Below are 10,681 nucleotides of genomic sequence, written 5' to 3'. Positions count from 1 at the left end.
GCAGGCGGGCAGCAGACTCCAGATGAGCCTGTGGTGGACAAAGGCCCTGCGGCAGGCGGGCAGCAGACTCCAGAAGAGCCTGTGGTGGACAGTGGACCTGCAGCAGGCGGGCTCCAGACTCCCAATGAGCCTGTGGTGGACAATGGACCTGCGGCAGGCAGGCAGCCATCCTGCCTGGGTGCTCATTAGTGCAAGCTGGTCAGCGGAATCTCACTCTTCTCCCAATAGAGGGGCGTAGGGATGGATCACGCTGAAGCCAGCTCAGGCTAGTGACATGCCAGCAGGAGTTTGCTGAAGATTCTGGGAAGAAAGTCTCCTGTGTTTCAGACACAGCCTCAAGAGGCTCTTCTGCAGGACATGAGCAGGGATGGAGGCAGCCCTGACGGCTCCTGGCAACCCTCTTATGACCACGAGGCTGCCTGGCCTAGGCCTGAAGACGACCCCAGCTGGCAGTGGGAGAGCTGGAAAGAAGTGGGTGCACACTGAAGGCATGGAGCTGCTGAGTGAGCCAACCCAGAGCCGCCCAGCCTGTGGGCCTCTCCTCTCATAGCCTGTTGTTGCTAGGTGCCCTTGAGTCAGTTCCAACTCACAGCAACCCAGTGTACCACAGAGCAAAACACTGGAAGACCTGTCAGTCAGGGCACCATGGACCAGCCACTTACCTGGGCCGCAGCCTCTGTCAGCCCACAGAGAGCCTTGGACGCCACTCCCACACACTCCCCAAAGGCAGGGAGGTCCCCAGTCTTGGCGTTCTGCGAAATCCCTGCCATCGACTCCCCCAGAACCTGCAAAACAAACAGGCAGAGACTTCTCTGTCCAGCACTGCTTCAAAACGTGGGGCCAAGGAGGGCACACTTCCAACATCAACGTTCAAAGTCACTTAATTTACAACATTTGCCATTTTCTCCTTTATTTGCATGAAGAAGAGGTTCAGGAGAATTATACCACTTCCATTCCATAAAGAGAAATGAATAATGAAAATATGAACCTTTCATCTGAAAATTATCTGTAGTCCAAGAAGATATTGTTAATACACACAGACCAATAAAATAAAATCCATATGGGGCATACTACAGGTGAATGCTCCAACCTGAGAACTATTACTTCCCAGAACAAAAAACACAGACATGTCCACTGAGCACAGGTGAACTCATACCCAGAAAGCAGATGATGCACCCTTCCTGATATTATTAATTTATTCACTTATTAACAGTAAACTTTAAATACATCTTTAACAAGTATATACATAATAATAATCCAAACACAAACTAAGGACGCTTCCTAAATTTTATAAGCATTTTCCCTTATTTTGAAAATCAGTGGTGCACTCTTTCTTCAGATGTACTTACATCACAGCTGAAAGGGATCCTAGTATTTAGAATCCAACCCAGAGGTGTCAAGGTCACAAAGAAGGTCACATGGGGCAAGGCACCCACCCCACATATGGTGTTCTGCCTTCTACGGGCCTCATCATGAACCAGGAGGGAAGGTCCTGTTTTCCTGGGTCATAGATGGTGACACTGAAGGGTGTTCAACACAAACCCCTGCGGAGACCAAGCTGCCAAGTGTAAAACCTAATACAGAGCTCTATTCATTCGCCATGTAAGTCATCGTGGATGGGGCAATGAAATAAATTCCCTAAAGTAAGATGCTACTTAATTACTTAAAACCAAACCAAACTGTTGCCATCGAGTCAGTTTCGACTTACAACAACGCTACAGGTCAGAGTAGAGCTGCCCCACGGGGTTTCCGAGGCTGTAATCTTTCTGGAAGCAGACTGCCACATCTTTCTCCTGCGGAGTGGCTGGTGGGTTCCAACCACCGACCTTTTGGAAAGCAGCAGGGCGCTTAACCACTGCACCACCAGAGCTCTACTTAATTGCTTAGATATACAAAATAATCCAGCTTGCATAAAGACCTCCAAAGTAAAAAAACGTAGAGGGAATGTTTACTTACAGTATTTTCCCCTCTTCTAACCCAGCATCCCTCCTTGAGAAAAAACAGATTCTTTGGATCTAAGTATGTAAAACGTCTGCATCGTCCCCTTAGTCCGTCTGTTATTCTGTAAGGGATGCTGGACAGAACAAACTGTGGCCTTACCCCAACACCAACGCAGCTCTCCTGACATCACCCCAACACCGATGTCTCCCCAAAGCTAATATAAGAGTGACGTAAACAAACGCGTTCCAAGCACAAGGCCGTACAAAACCCATTCATCTCACTTGTGTTTCATTTCACCTTCTAATTTTGAGGCATTCTCAAAAGACACGGATACGATTACCATGGATCAGTGTTTCTCCACCTTTTTTTGTTTTTATTATTGCTCCCTAAGGAGGCTTTTTAGACTTGTTTCCCCCCCGTAACTGTCATCCCACCCCCAGCCCCCCAAATCAAATTAAATACTAAGGAATAAAGTTTTGTCAAGTAGGTTTACAGTTTGGAAGACAACAAACCATTGGAATATCTAAGACGTTACACCCCCCGGAGAACGCACGCCACAGGCAGATGGCAGAAAGAACACATCTGAGGGCCTCGCACAAGCCCAAGGCACCGCGGGCTTCCTGCAGCAGGTCAGGCCCAGGTGCAGAAGACACCTGTGTTGATGCACAGGGAGGCCCACCTGTGATACGAGACAGCATGGCGGCTCGCCAAGTGTGGCTGCTGGACTCGTAACGCGGACATCAACTGGGGGTTTGGCAGAAGTGCAGAACCTCAGGTCCCTCTCCAGGTCTGCAGAATCACAAACTGAGGAGGTGGAGACCAGCCATCTGTGTCTAATAAGCCCTCCAGGTGATTCTGGGGCACACTCAAGTTTGAGAGGCCCTTGAACAAAGTCCACGGTTTTATGATGCCTGCAGCCATCCCAGGCGGGCACACGCAGATGCACACAAAGCACGTCTGGGTTTTCACCCACACTGCTGAGTAACATTAGCTGTGAATTACCACCCAGACTGGCTTACCTTGGAGTTTTCCATCACGCTCTCGATGCAGTCAAAGTAAGACAGGTCGCTAACGGGTTCATTAGGATTATCCAACATCCCCTTCACAGTCTACAGAATGAGAACACAGCTTAAAAAGCAAGCGCGTTTCTGTTATGCATATGGGTAACACAATTAAAAAACAAAAACCCAAACAAGGGTTACAGAACAAGATAAATTCAATACAAAATCCCAACTGTCTGCTTGGCCTCCATACACAGAATTACGGATACAAGGGTTCTGGTTCTGATCACTCATTTACCCAGATTCCTGAGAGGAATTCACATCAGGGTATTCCTGACGTCATGTTTCCTAATCAAATTTAGTAACACAACACAGATGGGGGTGGGGCGGTCTTAGGTTAGCTGAGCCAGAGGTAAGAGTCTTTTGCTTTCCATTACGAAGGAGGAGAAGCATGGTATCCAAAGACAGATTTGTTTTTTCTTAAAGAAATTTGAAGGTTAATGCAAGGCAACATATTCATGGTCAATTGGCACAATTTCTCTGCTCGGTTAACTCCAAGGAGTTCAAATCTCAAGGACCCATTCATTCATTTCTTCGTGCCTGAAAATGGGTTATAACCTTCAGTCTTTCAATTCTGGAACTCTAAATGGGTAGGTATGAAAGAAGGTAATTCCCCAAGACTGCCCATTGGGATGGTTCATTTGTTTTTGTTTATTTGTTTTAATAGACTATCTTTTAGGGCAGTTTTCGGTTTAAGGAAAAACTGCATAAAGTTTAGAGAGTTCCCATCTACCCCTTTTCCTCCCTGCACACAGCTTCTCCCATAATTACCATCTTTCATTAATATGGTGTACTTGTTACAACTGAGCCAACACTGATATATTATAATGAAGTCCAGAGTTCACATTAGCGTCCACTGTGTTGTACAGTCCCATGGACTCTGACAAACGCATGCTGTCCCGCGTCTGCCGTCACAGCATCATGCTGAATTGTTTGACTGCCCTTCAAACGCCCTGTTCCACCTGTTTACCCCTCCTCCATCCCCCATCAGTGGAAACCACCGATCTTTTCACTGTCTCTCTAATTTTGCCTCTTCCAGAAAGTCACAGTGTTGAAATCATACAGTATACAGTCTTTTCGGACTGGCTTCCTTCGCTTAGCAATACACATTTAAGGTGCCCCCATGTCTTTTCACAGCTTGATAACTCTTTTTTTAATCGCTGAATAATACTCCATTGTACGGACGCACCAGTTTGCTTATCCATTCACTTACTGAAGGATATCTTAGTTGCTTCCAATTTTTGGCCATTATGAGTAAAGCTGCTATAAACATTTGTGTGCAGGTTTCTGTGGGCGCATTTATTTTTAATTTAAAAAGTACAGAAAATGTTTAGTCTGGTTGAGGTCACCTCGGGGAACTGGGCACAGGGCCTGCCTCTTCTCTGTCTCCAGGCCACTGGAAACCATTGCGGGCCTTTCTGTGAATGGCCTCTGATCACCACTAACGAGGGGCTTTTCCAGAGGAGGGAAACCTGGGGGTGTATCTCCTCAACCATCTCCCCACTGAGTCAGAAGGCATATTAAGTCCCAGGCTTCCAGGCAGCAGCCTTTGAGGCATAACCAACACAAAGATAAGGCCACTTGAGTTACAAAGAGTTGGGTTTAATGGTGGAAGCTGCTGAGCTGTTCAGTTAAAGACACGAAGGCAAAGGGTCAGGGTAAAGAATGAGTTCATTTCATTGAAGAATCTTTTCTCACTCTTTGGATGATCTAAATTGTTTTAGTAATAGCAACCCTGAGGCAGTCACCACTTTGGTGACCAAGGAAACCATTAAGGGGCAGGGTATTTTTACCTAGGCCAACAGAGCTCATTCAGATCAACAGCCCCCGTATCATTTATATTTGCAAATGTGAGCAGACCAGATTAGGGCAGTAGTTCAGCCATCGTAAGAACGTTCTCAACCATGTTCAGAATGCTTCAGTCCCGTGATAACAGGCCCCACCTCACATCCACCAGTGCACGACAGCCTATTTGCCTCATCAGACAGGGCCTCAATCAAATGCTTCAGCAGCTGCAATGGGTATTCCCACCATGCCAGCCTCCTGATAATCATCCAGGAAACTAAACTCCCGTGGGGCACAATCAACCCATGTCTACTGAGTGCCCATTTGGCTATTTTAATATAAGCTGCCCCCGTTAGAACTGCTTTACATACAGGTGGGCATGTTGATTTTATGTTTACCCACACACATTCCATAGGCATACATGAAACTTCAATTACAAGTCAACTGTGAGTGTCAATATAAATTGAAAAGCACCCACAACTGGGTTCTGGGCCAGCGGCGGTCCCGAGGCCACCTGTGTAGTAAAGAAGTGTCACTCCTGTGTTTTCTCTTATGTGCCTCCTGCATACCGCCAAACAAAACGTAGAGGGAATTCATTCTCAGCGGGCTCACCCATCCCAGCCTCTGTTTCTCTCCCATCTGCCCCAGAATAATCTCTCCAGAACTTTTCAGGTAGAGACTGCTCATCTTCAACCTACATCCAATACCACAGGCCCTACCTTTTAAAAACAAGAATCTTTTAAAAAAATAAATCTCATCCCACCTGGTTGAAACTTTAGCCCCAACAATCTCCCAGGAAAGAGAAAAAGCAAGGACAGAGGAGAGGAAAACAATCTGTAGGGGAAGAACAGGAGCTTCCACGGTGTCAGAGGAGAACGCTGCTCCATGGGAGTTTTCAATGGCTGATTTTCAGAAGTAGATCACCAGGCCTTTCTTCCGCTATGCCTCTGGGTGGACTTGAACTTCCAACCTTTCAGTTAGCTGAGTGCGTTAACTATTTACACCACCCGGGGATGCCTAACAGGAGCACCAAAACCAAACCAAACCCACTGCCATCAAGCTGATTCTGACCCATGACAACCCCATGTGTTACACAGTAGAACTGCTGTATAGGATCTTCTTGGCTGGAATCTTTATAGAAGATTGCCAGGCCTTTCTTCTGTGGTGCCATTAGGTGGGTTTGAACTGCCAACCTTTAGGCTAGTAGTCGAGTGTAAACTGTTTGTGCCACACTCCTCAAGTCCCAAGCAGCCTCCTGTGGGCCTACCTCGAGTTCACGGAGGGCATTATCACACTCTTTCTGGCCAGGAGCTTGCTGGGTGCACAGCGTGATGAGTTGATTGATGCTCTCTGTCACAGCTCTGTGAGAAAAACAGGTGTTTTAATTTTAAAAGACTGAAAGTATGTTCTAGATCTATGCTTTGCAGATTCACCAGCAACACAATTGACTCACTACGTGAGCTGGGGTGCCCAGTGAGAGCTCTACCACAAGTCAGAGGCTGTAAACAACCAAAAATAAACCACACCCAGGGGAGAGAGAAACCTTCTTTCAAGCAAAAGGGAATCTTTACCTTGCTTCACATGATTCATTTGCTATACGCCTAAGGGGACACGTATATAGTCCTCTTAAGAAAGCATGACTATCTTTTAATATATTCATGAGAAAGAATTCCCAGTGAAGCTGCAAATAGAAACTCTTCATTAGCAACCCACGAGAGTTAAGATTATCTGCAGAAGCTATTTTGGGATACAGCAGACACATTGCAAAGTGCGCCCGTGATTTCCAAATCTCCACTTTCCATTAAATTCTACATGACTGACTAGTTCACAGAAACTATCCCAAAACTACTCCTTAAAATAGCTATTTTCTTTGTTAACATGAATAGGAATAGATTAGAGACTCTTGTGTGATTTGAGATGTGTTTCTATTCTTCTTAGAACTTAGGAGGCAGTCTAGATTTTTCTTACATTGAGACCCCTCTTGAGAAGCCCCTGTCAACTTGTCTTAGGTTTAGGAAGGCCGTGATCCATTTTGAGTTAATTTTGTGTAAGGTTTGAAGTATGGATTGAGGTTTTTTTTTTTTGGACATGAAATCCAACTATTCCAGTTTTCATTTGTTGAAAAGACTATCCTTTCTCCATGGAATTGATTTTGCACCATTGTTGACAATCAGTTGGTCATACTGTATGGGTCTCTTTCTGGAGTCCACTTTGTTCCATTGATCTATGTGCCTAACCCTTTGCCAATGCCACAATGTCATGATTACTGTAGCTTTATAGTAGCTCTTAAAATTGAGTACCCTTCTGCTTTACAAATGAAAATACGGAGAAAGATAACTCCCTACGGGGATGCTACAAGGAGGGGGCAGAAACCAGGCTTAAATCCATGTCTGTCTGGCTTCAAAGCTGGAGTGCAATCAGTTTTCTGTAGGCCACAATTAAACCACTCTGGCAGGGTCTGGAGTTCTATTCACAGTTGCTAACCATTACAGTTAAAGGGCAACTTAAAATAAATGAAGGCCCATGTTGCTGTTAGCCACTCACACTGCCTAATATACAAGATTCCTCATTTTATTAGTTAAATTGGCCCTGCAACTTCCCATAGAATATCAAATTAGATGGAAAATGATGTTGTGAATGTACAGAGGCTTATTCAATGAAGAGACACTGCTTTGAATTTTAAATTTACCTAGGGTGATGAGTTGGGAAGAGGAAAAACATTCCTGAACTCAAGAAAATTCCCAAATCGTTTTTCCAAGATTAACTCTGGTGATTCATTTATCTGGGGACGCGTGCTAAATTAAGGTGCCACTGGAAAGCACTGTGTTCTGTATGGCGCAAAGCAAAAATGACCAGTCAGTGAGAGAGCAGGACAATGCCTTCTTCCAACCTGTTGGAAAGGGCAGTGCATGATGAATGCATTTCAAGTGGCCCTCAGAGGCCAACACTGTGTTGTGTGGTAGCCTTCCGAACACTTCTGAGAGGACAGGCTAGCATGTGTTCACTTAATAAAGGATGCAGAATGTCACCAACTAGGATGACATGGCCATTTGGAGAAGATTTCCACATATAACAAAAGCTTTCCATTTAGCTCATTCCTTGCAATGTTTCCTGGTTACCTGGATTTTCTCTTTAAGCCTAGTTTGTATATGAAGCTCTTTCCATTAAAAACCAAGAGTTTACAATTGGGGAATCCAGAGGGTATACAGCTGTTCACTGGCCTGTTCTTTTCACTTTTCTGCAGATGTGAAAATTTTTCAAATAAAAATGTAGGGTAAATACATTCATACAATGGAGTGTTCTTCAGTGACAATAAGAAATGAGCTATCAAAAAGGCACGGAGGGACTACACTGCTGAGTGAAAGGAGTCAGTCTGGAAAGCTACACATACTGTACGATCCAACACCAGACATTCTGGAAAGGCAAAACTACAGAGACGTGGTTGCCAGGGACTCAGGGGTTGAGGGCGGGGATGAATAGGTTGAGCACAAGGCGTTCTTAGGACATATAACATCATGTATTCGTCAAAACCCACGGACCATACAACACAAAGACTGAGCCCTAATGCAAACTATAAAAAAACCCCAAAAACCGAATCCATTGATTCCGACTCATAGCGACCCTGTAGGACAGAGGAGAACTGTCCCATAGGGTTTCCAAGGAGCGGCTGGTGGATTCAAACTGCCAGTCTTTTGGTTAGCAGCCGAGCTCTTCACCACTGTGCTACCAGGGCTAACTAGACTTTAGTTAATAATGCATCAGTATTGGTTCATCAATTATAACAAATGTACCACAAGAATGAAAAATGTTAACAAAAACTTTTTTATCTGTGTACAGGAGCGAAGAAGGTGTATGGGAACTCTGTACTTTCTGCACAAGTTTTCTGTAAACCTAAAACTGCCCTAAAAAATAAAGTCTATTAAAAAAACAAACAAACCAAAGAACCAACGAAAGGTCTGTAGTTGTACAATCCATAAAAGTGCCAGCCCAGTACCGCATGTCTGAACGAGTCACTTGGGTTAACACGGACCCACGACTAAGTAGCATTATTCAGGTATCATTCATCCCTGTAACTCACTTCCGAGTGTGGGCCACACGGCCAGACAACAAACGAAGAGGCCCAGAAGCAAATGGTCATGTAGCTTTGTCAGGTTTCAAACTACAGCAGTGATTTATAAGAGCAAAGGATTAGACGCAACTCAAATATGCAACAATAAAGGACTGGTTAGATAAAAGTACAGCCCACACCAGAATTCGGGGGTCCATCTAAAACCATAGTGTATATCATGTTAATAATGCCACAGAAGAATATTCATGATAAACAAGTAAAATAAAAATTATAACAGTACATACAGTATGAGCCCACTACTGTAAAAATGTCCACATAAAAATATGACAGAATGACATATGTCAAAATGTTAACGGTGATTTTTAACAAGATATTTTTAAAGAAAAATATTCAATAAAGCTACTAAAAATATGAATAAACCAGCTTACAGTATCATAAAAAATATGCCTGCAATTAGCATATTTTTCTGGGCCTTCCCTCTGCTCTGTGTAAATCTAAATAGGCCGGAACTGTAGTCATTTTGGTTTTATTAACATTTTTAATAGTAAAATCTGTACAAGTTTATTTTAAAAAATACAAAAAAGTGAAATAATCAAAAGCCCACCATCCAGAGATAATATTTTCCTGTACTTATTCTTTATCTAGGCATATCTATCCGCTCTCACATTTTAAAAATCTCAGAGGTTAAAAAGTGGTTTTTAACCTAAAAACTGTTTAGTGTTCAGAGATGCTGAATCAATTCAGCTAGAGTTTGAGAGCTCTGGCTGGAAATTTTAAATAGATAACGGAATTGGAGCCCGGGTGGGGGTGGAAGATAATCAACCAAGGTGTGCTTTTTGATGACCTATTAAGCACATTATCACTTGATAAGTAGTTTGGAGGGAAAAGCAGGGTAAGACATTTCCTTCCTCAAGGGAGGAGGTGCTGAGGAAGGGAGGACAGAACAAAATACAATCCACCTGCGAGTATTCCCTGGTCGATTCTGACTCACAGTGACCCTGTAACAGAGGAGAGCTGCCCCATAGGCTTTCCGAGGCTGTAATCTTTCCCAACGCAGACTGCCATGTGTTCCTCCCGAGGAGCAGCTAGTGGGTTCGAAGTGACAACCTTTTGGTTAGCAGCCGAGCTCTTAACCACTGCACCACCAGGGTTCCTTTGCTGTGCACAAGGCATGGAGATTAAAAATAATATAGTTTAACTACAAGCAGTCATCTAAGATACAACTATCAGTCTCTTCTAGTCCGCAGCAAAGGAGAGGGAAAAATACTAAAGACCCAAGGGAGCAATTAGTCCGGAGGACTAATGGACCACATGAACCATAGCCTACAGGACCCTGAGACCAGAACTAGGTGGTGCCCAGCGACCACTACTGACCGCTCTGACTGGGATTACAATAGAGGGTCCCAGACAGAGCAGGAGAAAAATGTAGAACAAATGATCAAATCCACAAAAAAGACCAGGCTTACTGGTCTAACAGAGACCAAAGAACCAGAGACTATGGCCCCTGGACACCCTTCTAACTCAGGCTTGAAGCCACTCCTGAAGTTCACCTTTCAGCAAAAGATTAGACAGTCCTATAAGACAAACAATAACACGCAGGAGGAACGTGCTTCTTAGATCAATCAAGTACATGAGATCGAACAAAGATGAGCAGGCAGGAGGGGACAGGAAAACTGGACAAATGGACACGGTGAACGCGGGGGCGGGGAAAGGGGGAGAGTGCTGCTGACACATGTGGGACTGCAGCCAGTGCCATGAAAAAAATGTGTGTGTAAATTTTTGAACGAGAAACTGCTTTGCTCTGTTAACTTTCACCTAAATCATT

The 10,681-nt window shown here is 44.3% G+C and overlaps 1 protein-coding gene across 1 annotated transcript in view; it reads right to left on the bottom strand.

The window, feature by feature from the left end:
• Positions 1–10,681, bottom strand: part of TLN2 (talin 2) — a 479,103-nt gene that overhangs the window by 96,473 nt on the left and 371,949 nt on the right. The window contains exons 26-28 of the mRNA XM_023729855.1: positions 6,055–6,148; positions 2,961–3,050; positions 663–785 (exon numbers count right to left, since the gene is read on the bottom strand). Coding sequence (XP_023585623.1) covers positions 663–785; positions 2,961–3,050; positions 6,055–6,148 — 307 coding nt within the window. The remainder of the gene's footprint in view (positions 1–662; positions 786–2,960; positions 3,051–6,054; positions 6,149–10,681) is intronic.

Source organism: Trichechus manatus, unplaced genomic scaffold, assembly GCF_000243295.1.
Source record: "Trichechus manatus latirostris isolate Lorelei unplaced genomic scaffold, TriManLat1.0 scaffold00030, whole genome shotgun sequence".
In the NCBI taxonomy this organism is placed as follows: Eukaryota; Metazoa; Chordata; class Mammalia; order Sirenia; family Trichechidae; genus Trichechus; species Trichechus manatus.
The sequence above is the reverse complement of the archived record's forward strand: the minus strand, read 5'-3'. Positions and strand labels throughout refer to the sequence as shown.